Source organism: Orcinus orca, chromosome 2, assembly GCF_937001465.1.
Source record: "Orcinus orca chromosome 2, mOrcOrc1.1, whole genome shotgun sequence".
Taxonomy (NCBI): Eukaryota; Metazoa; Chordata; class Mammalia; order Artiodactyla; family Delphinidae; genus Orcinus; species Orcinus orca.
This window is the reverse complement of record NC_064560.1, coordinates 186,612,806-186,632,965: the sequence shown is the minus strand read 5'-3', so window position 1 is coordinate 186,632,965 and position 20,160 is coordinate 186,612,806. Positions and strand designations below refer to the sequence as shown.

General features: G+C 38.0%; 1 protein-coding gene across 5 annotated transcripts in view; it reads left to right on the top strand.

The window, feature by feature from the left end:
- Positions 1–20,160, top strand: part of EML5 (EMAP like 5) — a 163,531-nt gene that overhangs the window by 134,466 nt on the left and 8,905 nt on the right. For 3 of the 5 annotated variants that reach the window (XM_049705432.1, XM_049705434.1, XM_049705433.1), the window contains 5 exons: positions 7,056–7,076; positions 12,811–12,984; positions 13,796–14,004; positions 17,622–17,779; positions 19,192–19,306. In XM_049705432.1, coding sequence (XP_049561389.1) covers positions 7,056–7,076; positions 12,811–12,984; positions 13,796–14,004; positions 17,622–17,779; positions 19,192–19,306 — 677 coding nt within the window. Of the gene's footprint in view, positions 1–7,055; positions 7,077–12,810; positions 12,985–13,795; positions 14,005–17,621; positions 17,780–19,191; positions 19,307–20,160 lie in introns of those variants that run through there. The other 2 variants (XR_007475312.1, XM_049705435.1) reach the window with 2 other exon arrangements.

Genomic DNA, 20,160 nt, shown 5'->3' with positions numbered 1-20,160 from the left:
CTCTTGTATTGATTCTTTTATCATTATATAGTGGCCTTCTTTATCTTTTTTTATGGCCTTTGTTTTAAAGTCTATTTTGTCTGACGTGAATATTGCTCTCCTCACTTTCTTGTCATTTCTGTTTGCATGAAATATCTTTTTCCATCCCCTCACTTTCACTCTATGTGTACAGTAAGTCCCCTATATACGAACCTTCACGTTGTGAACTTTCAAAGATGCGAACATGCCTTCCATCAGCGTCAGATGTGAGTGAAATTGCAGCTTGCCCTCCATCTCCTATTGCTGACGATCCTTCAGCTCTACTCTCTCCTTCCTAACTCCTCTCTCTCCTCCAGTCAGTAACTCTTCTTGCCTGTTTACTCAATGCCAGCCCCTGTATGCCAGCTGTTGTACTACTGTACTTTTCAAGGTACTGTACTGTAAGATTAAAAAAGTCTTCTTTATTTTTTCTGTTTGTTTGTTTTTTATGTATTATTTGTGTGAAAAGTATTATAAACCTATTACAGTACAGTACTATATAGCCAGTTGTGTTAGTTGGATACCGAGGCTAACTTTGTTGGTCTTATGAACACGCTGTCAGAACAGAACTTGTTCGTATATAGGGGACTTATTGTATTCTTCGCCTGAAACCACTTTCACGTCTCTTGTAGGCAGCATATTGTAGGCTCTTGTTTTTTGTATGCAATCTGCCATTCTGTGTCCTTTTTTTTTTTCTTCTTAGTATCATGGAGACTTTTCTTATGTTTTTCACACTGTTTTAAGGCTTTGGTTGAGATTTTTCAGGCTTAGGAGCATAATTACTAATTTACAGCTGTACTTGAGAGTACATATGATTTTCTTTTTTTTTATTGAACTATTGATATAATTGATTTACAATGTTTTGTTAGTTTCAGGTATACAGCAGGGTGATTCAGTTATACATACACATATATCTATTTTTTTCAGATTCTTTTCCCTTATGGGTTATTATAAAATACTGAGTATAGTTCCCTGTGCTATACAATAGGTCCTTGTTGGCTATTTCATATATAGTAGTGTATATATGTTAATCCCAAACTGCTAATTTATCCCCTCCCCACTCTGTGTCTTTTGTTTGGTGCATTTAGTTCATTACATTTAAGGTAATTATTGATAGATATGTATTTATTACCATTTTAAACCTTCTTTTGCAGTTGTTTTTGTGTTTCTTCTTTGTTACTTTTTCTTTTTGTTTTCTTTTTGTGGTTTGATGATTTTCTTTTGTATTATGCTTATGTTCTCTTCTTTTTGGTTTTTGTGAATCTGTTGTATGTTTTTGATTTGTGGTTACTCTGTTTTTCACTGTTTCTCAAGTATGATAACTCATTACTATATCTTTTTGCTTTAGACTGGTAGTCCTATAGACTCAAACACATTCTAAAAAAAAAAATTGGGAGTTCCCTTGTGGCCCAGTGATTAGGACTCAGTGCTTTCACTGCCAGGGGCCTGGGTTCTATCTGTGGTCAGGGAACTAAGATCCTGAAAGCTGTGCAGTGTGGCCACAAAGAAAAAAAAAAACCACTTGACATGTCTCAAGCATTTAATAATAAAGAATGAGCAAAGGAATAAAGAGACTTTGAGACAAACAAACAAACAATCTACAAAAAATCTACATTTCTTACTCTCCTTCCCCACATTATATGATTTTGATGTCATCTTTTACATCTTTGTGTTTATCCTTTTGATGTTCATTGTAGTTATTGCTTTCACAAATTGTTTTTTGATTTTTTAAAAATCTGTCTGTTGGCTTATTTGATTTACTTTCCAATTGTGATTTTCTCTTTCCTGTAGATTCTTGCTTCTTTTCTATTTAGAGAAGACCTTTCAATATTTCTTTTAGGATTCGTTTAGTATTGTTGTATTCTTTTAGTTTTTGCTTGTCTGAGAAATTCTTTATCTCTCTTTCTATTCTAAGTGATAATATTTCTGGGTAGAGTATCCTGTTTTGCAGGTTTTTCCCTTTCAGGACTTTGAATACATCTTGCCACTCCCTTCTGGCCTGCAATGTTTCTGTGGAGAAATCAGCTGAGAGCCTTATGGGTGTCCCCTTGTCATTTACTCTTTATTTTCTCTTGCTGCCTTTAGAATCCTCCCTATGTCTTAAACTTTTGCCATTTTAGTCATAATATGTCTTGGTATAGGTCTGTTTGGGTTCATCTTGTTTGGGACCCTCTGTGCTTTCTGTACCTGGATATATGTTTCCTTCTAAAATTTTCAACCATAATTTCTTCAAATATATTTTCAATCCCTTTTTCTTCTCCTTCTTGGGATCCCTCTTATGCATAGATTGGGATGCTTTATATTATCCCATAGGTCTTGTATATTGCTTTCATTGTTTTTTTCATTTGTCTTTCTGTCTGCTGATCTGATTGGATGATTTCCATTATTCTGTCTTCCAGATCACTTATTTATTCTTCTGCATTATCCAGTTTGCTATTTATTGCCTTTAGCTCAGCTTTTGTCTTGGCAAATGAGTTTTCTAATTTTAATCGGCTCCTCTTTATAGTTTCTAATTGCTTTTTTATAGTAATCTGCATTTCTATCAATAGCCCTTCTTCATTCCTTCAGTATTTTCATTATTTCCTTCTTGAACTCAGGGTCTAGTAAACTGGAGAGGTCTGCTTCATTCTTTGTTCTTTCAGGGGAATTCTCTTGATCTTTAAATCAGGAGTGGTTCCTCTGCTTCTTCATTTTACTCATATTTCTCTGGCTTTATGAATTTAAGAGAAACAGCTATCTACTGTGGTCCTGAAGGGCTCTTTTTATGTGGAATTGTCCCTGTGTATGCTCCATGAGTCTAATATTTTTAGTGCGAGGGCTGTTTTTAGTATGGATACCTGCCACATCTTTCCTCAGTGTGTGTTGACCATTATCCCCTTGATAGGGGGTGTAATTGTTGTTGTGGTGACCAGAGCCTGCACTGGATGTTGAATGGGCCCTCCTCTTTGGTCTGTGCTTGTCACAGCCCTGTTGGGGGCAAAGTCTGCTCCCCACTTGTTGGAGTAGACACCCCCAGATCCGTTTCTGAACTGCGGTGTGAGGTAGGCAGGGCTGGAGCAGGGAGAGGAGCCACTGAGTATTGCTTTGTAGGAGCTGTCCACCAGGAAGTGCGCTCTGTGATGTTGCCTGTCACCCGTTGTGTGGATTCACAAAGTACACTGTTTTGGCACTGCCCTCGGCCCCACCTCAACTGTGGAAATTCAGGCAGTTGTCCTGGGTGTCCCTCAGGTGCTGTGCTCACAAAGCCACTAGCGCAGATCCCTTGGTGCAGAACTGCTGAGATCAGGTACCGGGACTGCCAAAGTCTTGCACCTGGACCCATTGTAGAGCTACTGAGTCAGCCCAGACTGTGGAAAAGCCCACAGCCACTATCGCTGGACCCGCCCCATCCACAAGATCACCAGTAATCTGCTCGGATGTCCCACGGGCACTGAGTTTACAAAGTGCCTAAATTCACAGATCCCACAACCTCTGGGACACTCAGATTTCAGCCCTGCTTCCAAAGTCACACGGCCCTTGGGGATCGGTTTGGATTTCAGCCCTGCCTCCAAGTATGGACAATCCTCTGGTGCTTACACTCTCCCAGAGCTCAAAGAGGCAGAGCTGCACCACCACGAGCACTCCAAGAAGGGGAGGCTGCTATGGCAGGGGCCCTGCCCCTCCCCTCGAGCATTAACAATGGGACTTCAGTGGCAGACCCAAGCTCCTTCCTGCGCACACCCCTGATTGTGGCTTGGACCACACTTCAGCCCCTTCAGGCTGTCTCCACACAACCAATGCCAGTCCTCTCCCCAGATCTGTCCTCTGAAACCCAAGTTTCAGTGCCCAGCACCCCCGCACACACCAGCAGATGCACATCTCAGGCTGGGGAGGGCAGGGAGGTGGCCAGGACCCTCTGTATTGGTCTCTATCTGTTCTGCCTGCTGTAAACCGGCTGCTCTACTCTTCTCTGAGCCTCTGAAGCTCCCTTTCTGTCCCAGCTGATCTCACCACCAGTGAAGAGACTTCCCAGGGTGAGGGAATCTTTCCTCTTTCATAGCTCTCTGCCAGGGCACAGGTCCTGTCCTGATTCTTTTTTTTTTTTTTCCTTTCATCCTACCTGGTTACGTGGTGATCTTTCTTGCAACTTTGGTTTTATGAGATCTGCTGGTGTTCAGCAGGTATTCTGTGAGAAGGGTTCCACATGTAGATGTAGTTCTGATGTATTTGTAGGAGAAGGTGAGCTCCACATCCTTCTATTCTGCCTCTTGATCCAGCCTTTCTAATCTTTGAATATAAATACGTAGATCTAGCCCATTTTCACACTAAGTTTTTGAAATTGAAGTCTTCTTTTCACTTTGCATGAGGAATAAGAGACCAAGTTACCATTTTGGTCATGAAAGCATCATGTTTAGTGCCTCTTGGCATATAGTTATTGATCAGTTAATTTTTATTAAGTTAATTTATTCAACAAATTTACTGAGTATCTGCCACGTGCAAGGTATTGTTCTTGGTGCTCGGGGTATAAGCAGCTTACAAAAAGACAAAATCTCTGTTAGTGGAATTTACATTCTATGAATGGAATCCTAGAAGGCATGGTTCTTCCATTTCCCAGCTTTGCTCCTTCTCCTTTTCTTTCCCCTTTTCTCCCTTTAAAAAAGCAACTTTGGGGGCTTGCCTGGTGGCACAGTGGTTGGGAGTCCGCCTGCCGATGCAGGGGACGCGGGTTCGTGCCCTGGTCCGGGAAGATCCCACATGCCGCAGAGCGGCTGGGCCCTTGAGCCATGGCCGCTGAGCCTGCGAGTCCGGAGCCTGTGCTCTGCAACGGGAGAGGCCACAACAGTGAGAGGCCTGCGTACCGCAAAAAAAAAAAAAAAAAGCAACTTTGTTTAACATATTAGGGCTATAGTTTTCTCTTTTGATTAAGAAATGTCACAAATTAATCTTTCATAAAATTTGACCTCTACTTCTTTCCTTTTTTAAAATTGAGATATAATTGACATAAAATATTATGTTAGTTTCAAATGCATGATTTGATATTTGTATTCTTTCCCTTTTGTTGAAAGGCAACACTATAGAGAATGTGGAATGGCTAATTATCTCCCCCTCTTTCTCCTTCCAAGTCAAAGTTCAGCCAGTACAGAGATGGATTTTAGATCATGTATGTAGTTCTGTGCCTTGCCCTACTTGTACCATTCCACAAGACATAAAAATCTTTACTGATGCCTAATTAAGTGTAAGAAAGACTCAAGAGAAGATCAAAGAGTAAGAGACTTTTTCTCTTCTGAACCTAAAGAAAATTGAATCAGTAGGTACTTTGCATGCCAGGCTTGTTTAAAACCCACAAAGCACGAAAACACTTTCTAAAATGCATATGGTTCTCTTTGTTAAAAAGTCATATAAATCATAGAGGAACTGAAATATTTGCTTTTGTGGTATTTTAGCCAGTTACATTCAAACTTTTCTTTTTTCTTGGAATCTCAGAGCCAAATATATCATTTTATCCATCATTAGCTGTCCATCATTAGATGTTTGAATTTCCTTTTTTACATATTTGATTAAGGATCCTCCTACACGTGCTTGAACCCCATTATCACTTGATGCCTAACAGAGTAACCTAACCTCTCCTTAGGAAGCTCTGTTTGTTTGTTTTTTTAAATAAACTTATTTATTTTATTTATTTTTTTTGGCTGTGTTGGGTCTTCGTTGCTGCACGCAGGCTTTCTCAAGTTGCGCCACTTTCTCGAGTGGCGAGCAGGGGCTGCTCTTAGTTGCAGTGTGTGGGTTCTAAGCATGCGTGCTTCAGTAGTTGTGGCACATGGACTCAGTAGTTGTGGCTTGTGGGCTCTAGAGTGCAGGCTCAGTAGTTGTGGCACATGGGCTTAGTTTTTCCATGGCATGTGGGATATTCCCAGACCACGGTTCGAACCCGTGTCCCCTGCATTGGCAGGCAGATTCTTAACCACTGCACCACGAGGGAAGCCCAGGAAGCTCTGTTATAAAGTGCTTCTTCATATAGAACCAAAATTTATTTCTCTTTCATTGCAATTCACTGGTCCTCATTTTGGGGCACCCAGAATATTTAGACCTGTGATGTTTAGATCTTTATCTGTACTCTTAATTGTCCCAGGCCCTGCAGATATTCTGGGATAAGCCTGATCGCCAAAACCAAACACCCTCAGTCTTTAAACCATTCTTCATGTGACATAGTTTCAAGTCCTCTCATCATTTGGTTGTTATCAGAGCATGTTCAAAACTAAAAGTGGTATATCCTGACTGGTCTGTTCAGCAGAGTCAAGTACTTCATTACCTTTTCTCTCGTATTCCAGGTCAGGATACGATAGGTCTACATATGTCATTGAAATAATTATTTCATAGGGATATAAAGCTCTACCAAAGCACAGAACAATCATCTATTTTGAAAAGATTGCTAAATTTTTCTGCTTTCTTTCTTGCAATAGACTATTGCTTCTGCAATTGTGGTTAATAAATATTTCCACTGCAAATATAATGAGTTTCGTGTTTTCTTTTTTGGTAATCTTTTACTCATACAGAAAATGTTTAATTAAAAAAAATAAGAAAGGGGTTAATTTGTGACCTGAATTAAGAGCTTTTTTTTTTCCTTGAGTTACATGCTAACTTTTGCCATCATTTCTCTCAGAAGGTTTAGATCTAATTCTTCCCTGCATGTAGAGATCCATTAAAGCCCAAAGGATCTGTTAACAGGGCAATTTTTAAACCAAAATAAAGTCATATCAATTTTAAACCATATCAATATTATTTTAAGTTGTTATATTTAAAATTTCATGTGACTCACTATATATAAAGAAAATATTGATCCAAAGATTGAAAGGTCATATGCATAGAATGTTAATATGCATATATAATTGAAATTAGTGGCTTTACTTACAGTGTACTCAATTTTGCATAATAAAATTAATTTTTATATAACAATTATTTAAATTACTTAAAATCATCATTTTATGATAATTGAGTTTTTACAAATTTTGCTTATAGTATTTATGGATAATTATTATTCTGCTATATTTCCATTATAGGTGATTCAGCAGACATGTCAGGTAAGGAAATTAATCATTTTCTATTTTAGTCATATTGTTAAGTAATGATAGCCCAAATTTTTATAGAGTAATAAGATACTTGAACCTATTTTGGATTTCTTTTAAATTAAGAATACAGCATTTTAATGTCATGATGCTGAGCCCTATCTGCAATAATAAGTTTTTTTTAAAAAAAAGGTAATATATTTTGACCTTCTTAGTGTGCCCAGCATTGTTGTAAGTCATCACAAGAATTCTTCATAGTAGATATTAACTTGCCAATATCACATAGCTGGTAAGAATAAAGGTGGGGCTAAAACTTGATCTTAAATATGAATCAATAAATTGTATTGCCTAGAAATAAAATTTTTAAAAATTTATTATTTTTATGTAACCATCTTAATTATTGCACATACTAGATCAACAGAGCATTTAAAGATTTGAAAATAACTTTTTATTATTGATTTTTTTTTTTTTTTTTTTTTTTTTTTGCGGTACACGGGCCTCTCACTGTTGTGGCCTCTCCTGTTGCGGAGCACAGGCTCCGGACGTACAGGCTCAGTGGCCATGGCTCACGGGCCCAGCCGCTCCGCGGCATGCGGGATCCTCCCAGACCGGGGCACGAACCCATGTCCCCTGCATCGGCAGGCGGACTCTCAACCACTGCGCCACCAGGGAAGCCCTATTATTGATTTTGACCGTGGCTTTGTGAAGTTAAAAAGCTGTTAGATGAACAATGCATGCCTGTTGTTTTTAGATATTATAATAACTAGGCATTTTCAACTGTATTTCAGTTTACATAATATAGTAAGAATTAGCAGTTTGATAAGAAAACATTTATTTGATTTATACCAATTTATGTGATTTGTATCCTTTTCCCTCCCCTCCTCCAGGGTAAAGCATGATTTTGTGATTTGACTATTTAACTACAAATTTATTCAACACAACAGGCAAGGTCCTTGCTCTCTTGGTCTACACTCAAGAGCAGGGGTTAGCAAACTACAGCCCTTGGCCCAAATCTGGTCCAGCACGTGTTTTTGTACAGCCCATGATTGAGTATAGTTTTTATTAATTTAAGTAGTTGGAAAATAACACGAGAAGAATAAAATTTCACAAAACATGAAACGTATATGAAATTCAGATTTCGGTATCCATAAAGTTTTATTGGACACAGCCATGCTCATTCAGTTACATATCGTCTATGGCAGCTTTTGTGCTTTAATGGCAGCGTTGAGTAGTTGCAACAGAGACTGTTTACAACACTCTCATTGCTTTCCACTGCTGCTTAGCACACTGCAAATTGCAGTGATTCTCTTTTAAAACTTGACAGGTTTTGAGTGCTACGTGTATTGCTATTCCACAACATTTTTTTGTTATTGAAGTATAGTTGATGTACATATTAGTTTCAGGTGTACAACATTGTGATTCATATTTTTACAGCTTATACTCCACTAAAAGTTATTACAAGATAATGGCTATAATTACCCTGTGCTATACAATATATCCTTACCTATTTTATACAAAGCAGTTTGCATCTCTTAATCTCATACCCCTAATTTGCCCCTCCCCTCTTTCCTGTCTCCTTAGGTAACCACTGGTTTGTTTTCTATGTCTGTGAGTCTGTTTCTGTTTTACATATACATTTGTTTGTATTGTTTTTTAGATTCTACATATAGGTCATGTCATACCGTATTTGTCTTTCTCTATCTGACTTACTTCACTAAATATGCTACTCTCTAGGTCCATCCACATTGCTGCCATTTTTTTGGTTTTTAACCAGGGTATATCTATCATGTCAAAACAAGAGAGAGGAAAGGAAAATAGACTTCAAATGTCAAACTCAAAAGGCACAGTGAAGTGTGGATTATGTTGTTACGAAATTAGTTGGTAAAACATTGTGTTTATTATGCAATGATACTATAGCTGTGCTGAAAGAATACAATATATGTCAACATTTTCACACTAAACTTTATCACAGTATTCCCAGTTCACAGGAAAGCAAAAATCAGAAAAAATTAGAAACTTTAAGACAATATCTCATCACAACAGAATTTCTTCAAAAAATAAAATAAAATAAAATAAAATGTGGCTACAACCTAAGGTTCTGAATGACTCATTTGTTAGCTAATCAAGAAAAGCTGTTTATTACTGTGAGTTAATTAAATCATGTTTGATTACAACGAACAAGTGTCCAGAGAAAATAAACTTAAGACTCTTAGCTTTTTGGCAAAAACCATTGCTAAAAGAACTGAGGACATTGGGAACAACATCAGTAGTCACTAAAAACAAAGCCAAAAAAAGGCAGATGATTTTTAATGGTTTCCCTTGGCTCTTGATGGGGTGACAAATGTTGCCAGTTGTTTATCTGAGGAATCAGTGCAGACTTTTAAGTGACTGAAGTTTGCCTCTATAATCATTTAAGGCATTTATGGCTATTCATTGTGTTCTTTGTCAGCAGGTGGTTTGTGGAAAATATTTCAATCTATCGTGTAATTGAACTTCAATATTTTGTTATTTAGAGTCAACAGTTAATTTTGTTTGCTCTCATAGACTTAACCATCATCAGTTCTGTTAATTTATGTTAGAAATAGAAGGTGAAAGTCCTGACTTGCCCTATCCCCACAGCAGTTCAGTGGTTTAGCAGTGGTAACATTTTGGGTTTTTTTGTTTTTTTGGCAATTTCTGTAGCTCAGAGCCAGGACTGAAGTTTTTCTGAGTGAGAAGAACTGCCCTCAGTCTCTGTTATGGAAAACTCAGTGGCTTTGGAAATTAGTTTTTGCTGCATACTTGATAATGTTTCTTAATGATTCAACCTGAAATAACAGGGAAATTACAATTACAACCTGCAATTTCAGTTACAGTGCTTATATGTGAAACTTATACTGCAGGAAAGTCATTTGATGGCAACTAATCTTTGAATCACAAGTAACACCAAACTTCACTATATGCTTCTCATACTGTCAAAAATTAAGATGAGAACTGAGATTCCCATTCCCACACAAATTTGCAGCAAATGTATTTTCTGGGCTCAAGTTACAGTTCCAGCAGCATTTTTTAGATCTTGATACAAGCGTAGAGAAAATTTCCATATTTAAAAAATCTGTTTAACTGTACAATTGAGGAACTTCCACCTAACCTTCAATTTAAAGTTATTATTCTGCAATGTAATACATGCTAAAATGCAAATATCAAGATAAGACTCTAGTAGAATTTTCTGAATGCCTTCCAAGTGATTAATATGCTCAATTAAAATCATATGCTTTTGGGGCTTCCCTGGTGGCGCAGTGGTTGAGAGTCCGCCTGCCGATGCAGGGGACACGGGTTCGTGCCCTGGTCCGGGAAGATCCCACATGCCGCGGAGCGGCTAGGCCCATGAGCCATGGCCGCTGAGCCTGCACGTCCGGAGCCTGTGCTCCGCAATGGGAGAGGCCACAACAGTGAGAGGCCTGCATACCGCAAAAGAAAAAAAAAATCATATGCTTTTGGATGATATTCATATTTGACAGTACCTATCTGTGTGAGACATTTTCAAAGTTGAAAATTATTATAGATCATTATCAGATGAACATTTGTAATTTTTTTTAAAAAATAAAGAACTCTGATTTTGAACCCTACTTAAGTGAATTATCCCCCCCAAAAAATTTCATTCTCATTAGTAGATCTATATTATAAAAAATTTCACTCAATGAATTTCATCAATAAAAATTTTGTGAAAATTTGTTTTATTACACAAGTACCTGCATAATACCTTCAATTTTGTCTCTTATCTGACCCTTTACAGTGGAAGTTTGCTGACTTCTGCTTTAGAGGGAGACAGGCAATAAATAAGTACTTTTTTTCCTAAATAACATGATCTAAGATGGTGATAAATGTGATAAAAACAACAAATAGGGCGATGGCCACAAAACAGAGTGTTTTTTCAGAGGTGGTAACATTTAGCTAGGCCAAGAATGATACAAAACAGTGATACCTGAAGGGTGACCTGGGGGCTGTAGGCTGAGGCCTGGTTTGGGAATCCTACGACCACCTACACATTCAGTGATTCACTAGAAGGAATCACAGGACCCAGAGATAGTTACGGTGCAGTAGTTTATTACAATTATCAGCAAGGGAAAAAGACACATCAGGTGGAGCCTAGAGGATAGAGGCACAGGCTTTCTATGTCTCTTCCAAAACACTCCTCCAGGGCTTCCCTGGTGGCGCAGTGGTTGAGAGTCCGCCTGCCGATGCAGGGGACACGGGTTCGTGCCCCGGTCCGGGAAGATCCCACATGCCGCGGAGCGGCTGGGCCTGTGAGTCATGGCCACTGAGCCTGCGCGTCCGGAGCCTGTGCTCCGCAACGGGAGAGGCCACAACAGTGAGAGGCCCGCGTACCGCAAAAAAACAAAACACACTCTTCCAGGGGTCACACAGAACCTGCTTCTTCTACCAGCAGCCAGATATATCAATGCAGGTGCAGTGTTTCTGCCCAGGGAAACCCACTGAGGACTCTGAGACCAAGGTTTTTTACTGGGGGCTGGTCACATAGACACAAAGCCACAACTACTAAAATACCATAGTCCCAGAAGAAAGCAGGTATTCAGTGCCCACCGTGGACAAAATAACCTTATCAACATAGGGAACATTTCAAAAGTCAAGTTCTCACACACTAGCAAGCTGGCCATTCTAGTGATAGTAACCTCAGTCCTGCGTCTGTTAACTCCCTCCTGGGGAGGCCCTAAAGCTGAATCAAGAAACAGGAAGGTCCGTGTGACTGCAGTAAGGCCTCTGAGATGAACCTAGAGAGGGGCAGGAGTCAGTCACGTAGGGCTTTGCCGATCATGGAGAGGAGTGCGGATTCGTGCTAAGTGCAGAGTCCATCATTGGAGAGATTAAATTTATAATCACATTTATAATTTGAAGCAAATGCTCTTCCATATTTTGATTATTTTACTAAAAGTACTTATGTTCTGAGACTGAATTAGCTGCTGAATTGACTTACCTATTCCTTTTTATAGGGTGCAATTCTTGAAAAAAGGACAGTCCAAAGCTATGGTTTTTTAACCTAGGAAATACAGAGAACTGGGAAGACATTTTAAGCAGTAGAAAAAGGCTGGACAAGATAAATTTAAAAATCTAAAAAAGAAAAAAAACAACAAATATAATTTTTTAAAAAGATTAGCAGTTTAATTTCTTCCATGAAATCCTGTTTTAAAAAAACAAAACTACTGTCTTATAAAGTGATATGAACTTAGTTTTTTACCAGATATATGCCTATGCAGTTGAAGATTTCCTTTGTGATCTATTCACATGGTTTCCTACCTACTGCCTTTCTCAATTTGTATTCACTTTCTATCTCTCCTTCATATAAATAGGTAATAAATATATCCTGGTATTTCATAAGTATATAATGTTTTTATATTTCTCCACATAATTATATAAAGATTTAACGTGTATCTAAAACATACATTATTTTTTGAAAAGTTGTTTAAAGTTGTGATTACCTAATTTGCTTGTCTAAATGCTATTTTCTCAAAAGTGCAATTTGGACTATAGCCTGAGGAAGTAGTCTGTATTTTTCTCCCTTCCTGTCCTTTCTCTTCCCTTTTCTTTCTTTCTTTTTAATTCAGTCTTAGTTTTGAGCTATTTTTTATTAAGTACAGTCTTTCTTTGGTACATATTTTTCTTGTGTTTCAGAGATGAGTATGCATCAGCCTTAGAAATGGAAACATTTGTAATAGGTGTATTACAACTTTGGGATTTTATCTTTGTTTAGCTACAGCTCCTTCTATCCACATCTGGGATGCAGTGAACAAGCAGACTTTATCTATACTAAGATGCTACCATTCAAAGGGAGTGTGTTCAGTTAGTTTCAGTGCTACTGGAAAACTCTTGCTATCTGTGGGGCTAGACCCAGAACATACAATTACCATTTGGAGATGGCAGGAAGGTAGGAATTTTTTTCTTTGTAATTTTAAAAAATAAAAATGGGGTGATAGGAATTTTCTATTTCATATTTGTGTTAACTTGGTGATTGAAACCATTATTCACTATTAAGCCTTACTCAATACCCATACACAGTTGTAGGTATGTTCTACTTTCAAAACCCAGTGAAATTGTAAACAAAGTATAAACTAATGAAAGTTATTAATATTATAAATGATTCACTGTTCTTTCAGTAAGAAACTATGCATGTAAGTGTCTTGCTAATTATTATTTGGTTATAGAGGATCTTACTCGAGAATGCGATGAATTATATTGTTAAGTGATAATGGAAGGGCAATAGGGTAATATTACTTTAACACATTTCGGGCAAAACTTTTCAGTTACATAGCCATTATAAAAAAGTGAAATTCATAGAGCTACACAGAAAAAAATAAGATATGGTTTCTAAAATGCCCCTTAAATTATAATAAAGCTTTCCATAAATCACACATCACTTGCAAAAATATGTAAAAAGGACCCTCTACACTATTAATTGTATGTCATGTGATTGCTAGGCAGCAGTGCAAGGGACATGCCCTCTCCCTTTTTTGGGGGGCCGTGCCGGCGCAAGTTGTGGAATCTTAGTTCCCCGATCAGGGGGCCCTCAGCAGTGAAAGCGCTGAGTCTAACCACTGGACCGCCAGGGAATTCCCTGCTCTCTCTTTTTATAAGCATTTATTTTTTGAACTATATATTTTCAATAACTGTTTGATCCTGTAAAAATTAGCTTAGTTCTTATACTAACCTAGAAAATTTTGTTGTATCTTTTTTATCAGGTGCCAAAATTGCCAGCAGAGCTGGTCACAACCAACGTATTTTTGTGGCAGAATTCCGACCAGATTCAGATTCCCAGTTTGTCTCTGTGGGAGTAAAGCATGTTAAGTTCTGGACATTGGCAGGAAGAGCTCTTCTTAGCAAAAAAGGGCTACTGAGCACACTGCAAGATGCCCGGATGCAGACCATGCTTGCTGTTGCATTTGGTGCAGTATGTCTCTTAAAATGCATGTGGTAGTGTAACTGTGAATTACCCAAATTGGACGAGTTTGAATTTTCTTGCCTTAGATAGATGAACCACATGAATGTTGTTTATATGGCACTCTAGTCCCCTAATCCTTACATATGTCCTGGTCATGCATGTATTTCAGCTTTCAAATTCTGATACTTTCAGAAATCAGGGACTGGGAAAGAGAGTTAACGAGGGAGAAGGATTATAAAACATCTGAGTCCTTGGGCCACTGCCATTCTCAAAAGCCTTCATTAATTTTATAAGTGTCACCCTGAATCTCCTAGGTCCTGTAATAATTTGTCAGAATAGGAGAAAGATAAATCATGAAACGTGATTTTTCTAGTATTTAAGGTGGTACTTGGTTTAGGATTTCCTTTGCTTCCTATCATCTTAACTCACTGCTTATTATGTAGCTGGAAGTGCTCTTGGCCAGTGTCTCTCATTAAAGGGAAGAAGGCGAGCTCAGTTCCTGGTCTAGTTTACTAGAAAGAGTGTTCAAGAGCGATTTCCTCCCCTCCCCCCCCTCCCCCATTCCACCTGGGCTTGTGGTTTACAAGACACATCTCTTTCCTTTAATACCTTGCCCTGGCCAGGCTTTTTAAATCCTTTGGTGCATCAAAAAACTAAGTCGGTTTTCTTACTAAAGTGTTTATGTGGGTATGTAATACCCGAAGGAAGAAAATTATAATTCTAGATTCTTAAAGAACACTTATATTTTTGAGACCGTTGAAAGTGCTGGTTGTGCCATGTCAAACTTCAGTTAAATATTGTGGAGATTCTTAATACAAGACCAGTAATTCTTTCCAGAAGAAAAGCTTATGCATTCAAGTGTTTGCATACATTTAATATGCCCCATCTACGTTAACTAATCTTTGTGTATAAAATTCCTTATTTAGTCAACTGCCCATTCCCAATAGAATATAAACTTGAAGATTAGACTGTTAGTCATATGTGAGGAGCCTTTAGAAATTATAAGTAAAAGAGTGACACTATTGCCTGTTCATTTTTCTTTTGCCTAAATAAAAACATTCTCAATATTTTCATTAAAAAAAGAATATTAGTCATAATTGACTTTTTATGTTTGAAGCAACAGTGCAATCAGTGCGAATGTTTTGTTATATAACAAAATGGGTTGATGTTCAGTTTAAGCCTTTTTGAGCATCCTCTATGCTAGGGGGCTATGAAAAGAGCAGGCGAAGTAAAATGTTAGTTTTTACATTCCAATCGCAGATAAGGCGTGAATTAAAGATGCTCCTATGTGACAAGTATTGAGTTGGCCAAAAGGTTCGTTCAGTTTTTTCTGTAAGATGGCTCTATTAGCACTTAGATGTCTTTAACGTCATTAGAAACAATTTTGTTAGATTGTATGTGACAGCTGTCACATCAGTGTGCATTTAAAAAAAGACTTATCAAAATTGGTGAATTTTTGTGTAGCCATTTTAATATTGAAGATGGAAGAAAAAAAGCCACATTTTTGGCCTATTATGCTTTATTATTTCAAGGAAGGTAAAAACGCAACTGAAATGCAAAAAAAAAGATTTGTGCAGTGTATGGAGAAGGTGCTGTGACTGATCGAACGTGTCAAAAGTGGTTTGTGAAGTTTTGTGCTGGAGATTTCTCGCTGGACAGTGCTCCACAGTCGGGTAGACCAGTTGAAGTTGATAGCGATCAAATCAAGACATTAACTGAGAACAATCAACGTTATACCACGAGGAAGATAGCCAACATACTCAAAATATCCAAATCAAGTGTTGAAAATCATTTGCACCAGCTTGAATCGCTTTGATATTTGGCTTCCACATAAGTTAAGCAAAAAAAAACCTTGACCGTACTTCTGCATGCGATTCTCTACTTAAACATAATGACAGTGTTCCATTTTTTAAATAAATTGTGATGGGCTATGAAAAGTGGATATTGTACAATAATGTGGAATGGAAGAGATCGTGGGGCAAGCGAAATGAACCACCACCAACTACACCAAAGGCTGGTCTTCATCCAAAGAAGGTGATGTTGTGTATATGGTGGGATTGGGAGTCATCTATTATGAGCTCCTTCCGGAAAACCAGATGATTAATTCCAACAAGTACTGCTCCCCATTAGACCAACTGAAAGCAGCACTCGACGAAAAGCATCCAGACTTAGTCAATAGAAAACACATAATCTTCCATCAGGATAACACAAGACCACATGTTTCTTTGATGACCAGGCAAAAACTGTTACAGCGTGGCTGGGAAGTTCTGATTGATCTGCCGTATTCACCAGACATTGCACCTTCGGATTTCCATTTATTTAGGTATTTGCAAAATTCTCTTAATGGAAAAATTTCAATTCCCTGGAAGACTATAAAAGGCACCTGGAACAGTTCTTTGCTCAAAAAGATAAAAAATTTTGGGAAGATGAAATTATGAAGTTGCCTGAAAAATGGCAGAAGGTGGTGGAACAAAAAGGTGAATATGTTGTTCAGTAAAGTTCTTGGTGAAAATGAAAAATGTGTCTTTTATTTTTACTTATAAGCCAAAGGCACTTTTTGGCCAACCCAATGTAATCATTGTTTTCCAAATAAAAGATACAGAGATTAAGTATAAATGCTGAGGAATTTGAAGTAATATTAAATTGTAGGGAAATTAAGCCTACAAACTAGTATTCTCAGAAAGATTCAAGAAAATCTGTTTTTGATACAATCCAAAATCTTATTTTCTTATTGGTTCTTTCCATATTGTTTTTGGTGAAGGATCTTATACAAGTTGCTCTAAAAGTAAAGCTAAAATGAGACGAAACTAGCACATAATGCAGGATTTGCTTTCTCCAGCTTTTGCATAAATGAACTGCATCAGGACTGCAGTTCTCAGGCACCTCAGTCATTCTTAAGCTTTCGGTGCCTTAACACGTTTATATTAGTTTGGATTCATTGCAGAAAGGCAGTAACTTTTGCTGTTTTGATTTTAAGAAATCATGGCAAATATTTTCATATACAATTTCTGAAAAACTACAACTTTGCTACAGATAATAGTTTTACTTTCCATGACAAAATACCTTATCAAACCTAATAAAAGTTATTTTCACTCCCTATTCCTATTCTGTTTTTTTTACTCTCAGTTACTAATGACTTTTAAGTTATTTCTTGGGCAGCTAGAGGGAAGCAATCCAAAGAGGTGATATAAACTAGAACTACAGCATATTTGAATTGGAAGGGACCTTAGAGACTTTAGGGATTTAGAGATCCCTCATTTTACACTGAAAAAGTTGATACTCATAGAGGTTAAAAGTCTTGACCAAAGTTATTCCAGCTAATAAACAAAAGACCTGGAAAAGGAAATGGCCCTAACAAAGCTAAGCCTTGATTTCAGGTTTTCTGACTCTTGACTCTACTGTTTTCCCGCCACCCATGCTCTTTGTATCAAAAAGGTGACATAGCGTGACTCTCTCTCTGAGTCCACCCATGTGTCTCTCCACACGTACCCTTTTTCCTCCTAATAAACACTTCACTACCAAAAAAAAAAAAAGTGACATAGGCTCACACTTACATAGAGAATTGCTGTTTGAACTCTATTTGAACTTTTCATGAGTTTATCTCCCCCTTCCCCACTCCTTTTCAGAATAACTTGACGTTTACAGGTACCATCAGTGGAGATGTCTGTGTGTGGAAAGACCACATATTGTGCAGAATCGTGGCCAAAGCTCACAATGGGCCTGTGTTTGCCATGTACACCACCCTTCGAGACGGACTTATTGTCACTGGTGGCAAGGAGAGGCCGTGAGTCCTCTTTCTTTTCACAGCCTTACTGAATATTCATGCGTTGTGATGCCTCTGGTTTGCAGTTAGTTATGTCTAGGCCACATGGATTATCCTCTGACCTTCCTCCTCATATGCTTCTCCTTTACTGCCTTTTATGCACCAGCTTGTTGATTTTTATTTCTGGTCTTAAATCCCTCCCAATGTTTTTCACATTGTAGGTAAGTCTAAACTCCAACTGGGTGATCATTTTTCTGAGGTATGGATAGGTAGCTATCTTGCAGGTTAGGAATTGATTTTCTTAATGCCTCTCTGCCTGTATAAATACTGGCTGAGTAGCAGGTGGTGATCTATGGGGGAATCTTTGCCATTGGACTCAGGATGCATCTCGACTGCCTGCTTTCTTTTTGGTTCAAACTGGATACTAAGGGATAAAATTCATACTGCTGCATTAGAAAAGGATGAGAGGATACTAAAAATAAACTTTGCCTTGTTTGCTTTTGCTTGAGGCAAACTTGTTAGATAAAATTAAGACAAGACCTCGAAATGTGTGAGGAGAGGCCTTTTTCTGAGTGGTTTTCAAATCTCCCAGTGGAAACCAGATACTTATCATTGATTTCCTACTAGCATATTCATATGCATGTTAAAATGGAATGTATATGTGACCAGGAAGTAAGTACATTCCTATACAGCACTGAAAGAACAACAAATATGCAGCAGCTTTTGCTTTTCACATAAAGGAAGACTGTATAAGAGAAAAAAACATAAATGGGCTATATTTATCTTTTGCATATTACTCTGACACTCGTGTTTCCACACCTCATCTAGTCTTGCACACTCCTACTCACTAGTAACCTACTAAACTGTTCAGTAGCATATTTAATAATAGTGGTTGGAAAGAAATGTGCTGCTCTTTTGGCCCTGAAAATATATTCTGTAGCACAGCATCTGTAATCCTATTATCTAGCCTTGCATTTCCATTATCCTCTTAACATTAAGAATCATTTTGGGGACTTCCCTGGCGGTCCAGTGGATAGGACTTGGCACTTTCACTTCTGTGGCCCAGGTTCAACCCCTGGTCGGAGAACTAAGATCCCACAAGCCACATGCACAACCAAAAAAAAAAAAAAATCCATTTTGCACGTTTCCTCAGTCAAGAAGTATTATGAGAGAGGATATATGATGTATGGGCAGGGGGCAGTGCTAAGTAAACTTATGCTGATGTCAGAAAAATAAGTGTTCATAAAATAAAATTTGCTTAAACTGAATGTTTGAGACACTATATCTAAAAATTGCCATAGAAAGTTTAGAAGAATATAAGATTGGAGCCTCTTTTTCTGTTCTGCTTATAATTTAGTATTTGTTTATAATAAAAATTATTTGTAATAGCCAATAATAAATGCTTCTTTTGGTTTGGGTTGTTATTTTCTTAGGTCAAAAGAAGGAGGAGCAGTCAAACTGTGGGATCAGGAACTGAGGCGATGCCGCGCCTTCAGGCTTGAGACAGGACAAGTCACAGATTGTGTCCGTTCTGTGTGCAGAGGCAAGGTAAGATGTTTCTTGAGGCATTACAGTGCAGCAGACAGTAGAAAACAGTTATTCCTGTGATTCTCTCACCTTCGCAACTTGATGAATAATAACTCAAAGATGGACTTGCTTGCCGCTTTTCCTCTGCCTCTTCTCTGCTGCTTTCTTTGCAGAAAGACAGGAAGCTGTTCTCCTAAGCACTGTATCTAAACCTCCTTATTTTCTTGCATCTGCTAATTCAACTCTGGTAGACAGCTAAATTTATTTGCCAGTTGACTCGTTTTGATTAAAGCAGCTGTCTCCATTTGTTTAAAAAAAACACATTGCTCTAAAAAATTTGACCGTGCATGCACTCACAATAAGTGTATTTATAAATTACATACATGTATTATCCTGTGTATTAAATATTAGTTAAGCTTACTTTTACTTATAGTTATTTTTAACTAAAATCCAGTACTTTCTTCCTGTATCCCAATGCACTTACACCTCTTTGGAGATCTTCAGACTAATATATCATAGTCAAAGTCAAAACTTTGATGACTGGAGAAGCGAGGTGTATTATCTTTAGCGTGGGCTTGCACATGCAGCCTGGCTCAGTGCTCTTGCAGATGCGCCTCTGGTCATAGAAAGCTTTGCATGAGCTAATGGCTGGCTTGCTACTAAATTAGTCAAAGCAAAAAATTCTCTGAAAGTATGTTATTTTGGTTTTGGACCCAAATCCAATGTGTGTATGTTGAGTTTGGGGGTGCTTCCCACACACCACCAAACAATTCTCCAACACCAGCAGCGTGTCCAAAAATTCAACTAAGTTCTGACAGTATCTGCCAGAGAAGGGATTGGATTCCACAGGTTGAAGGTTCAATCCTACAAGACTG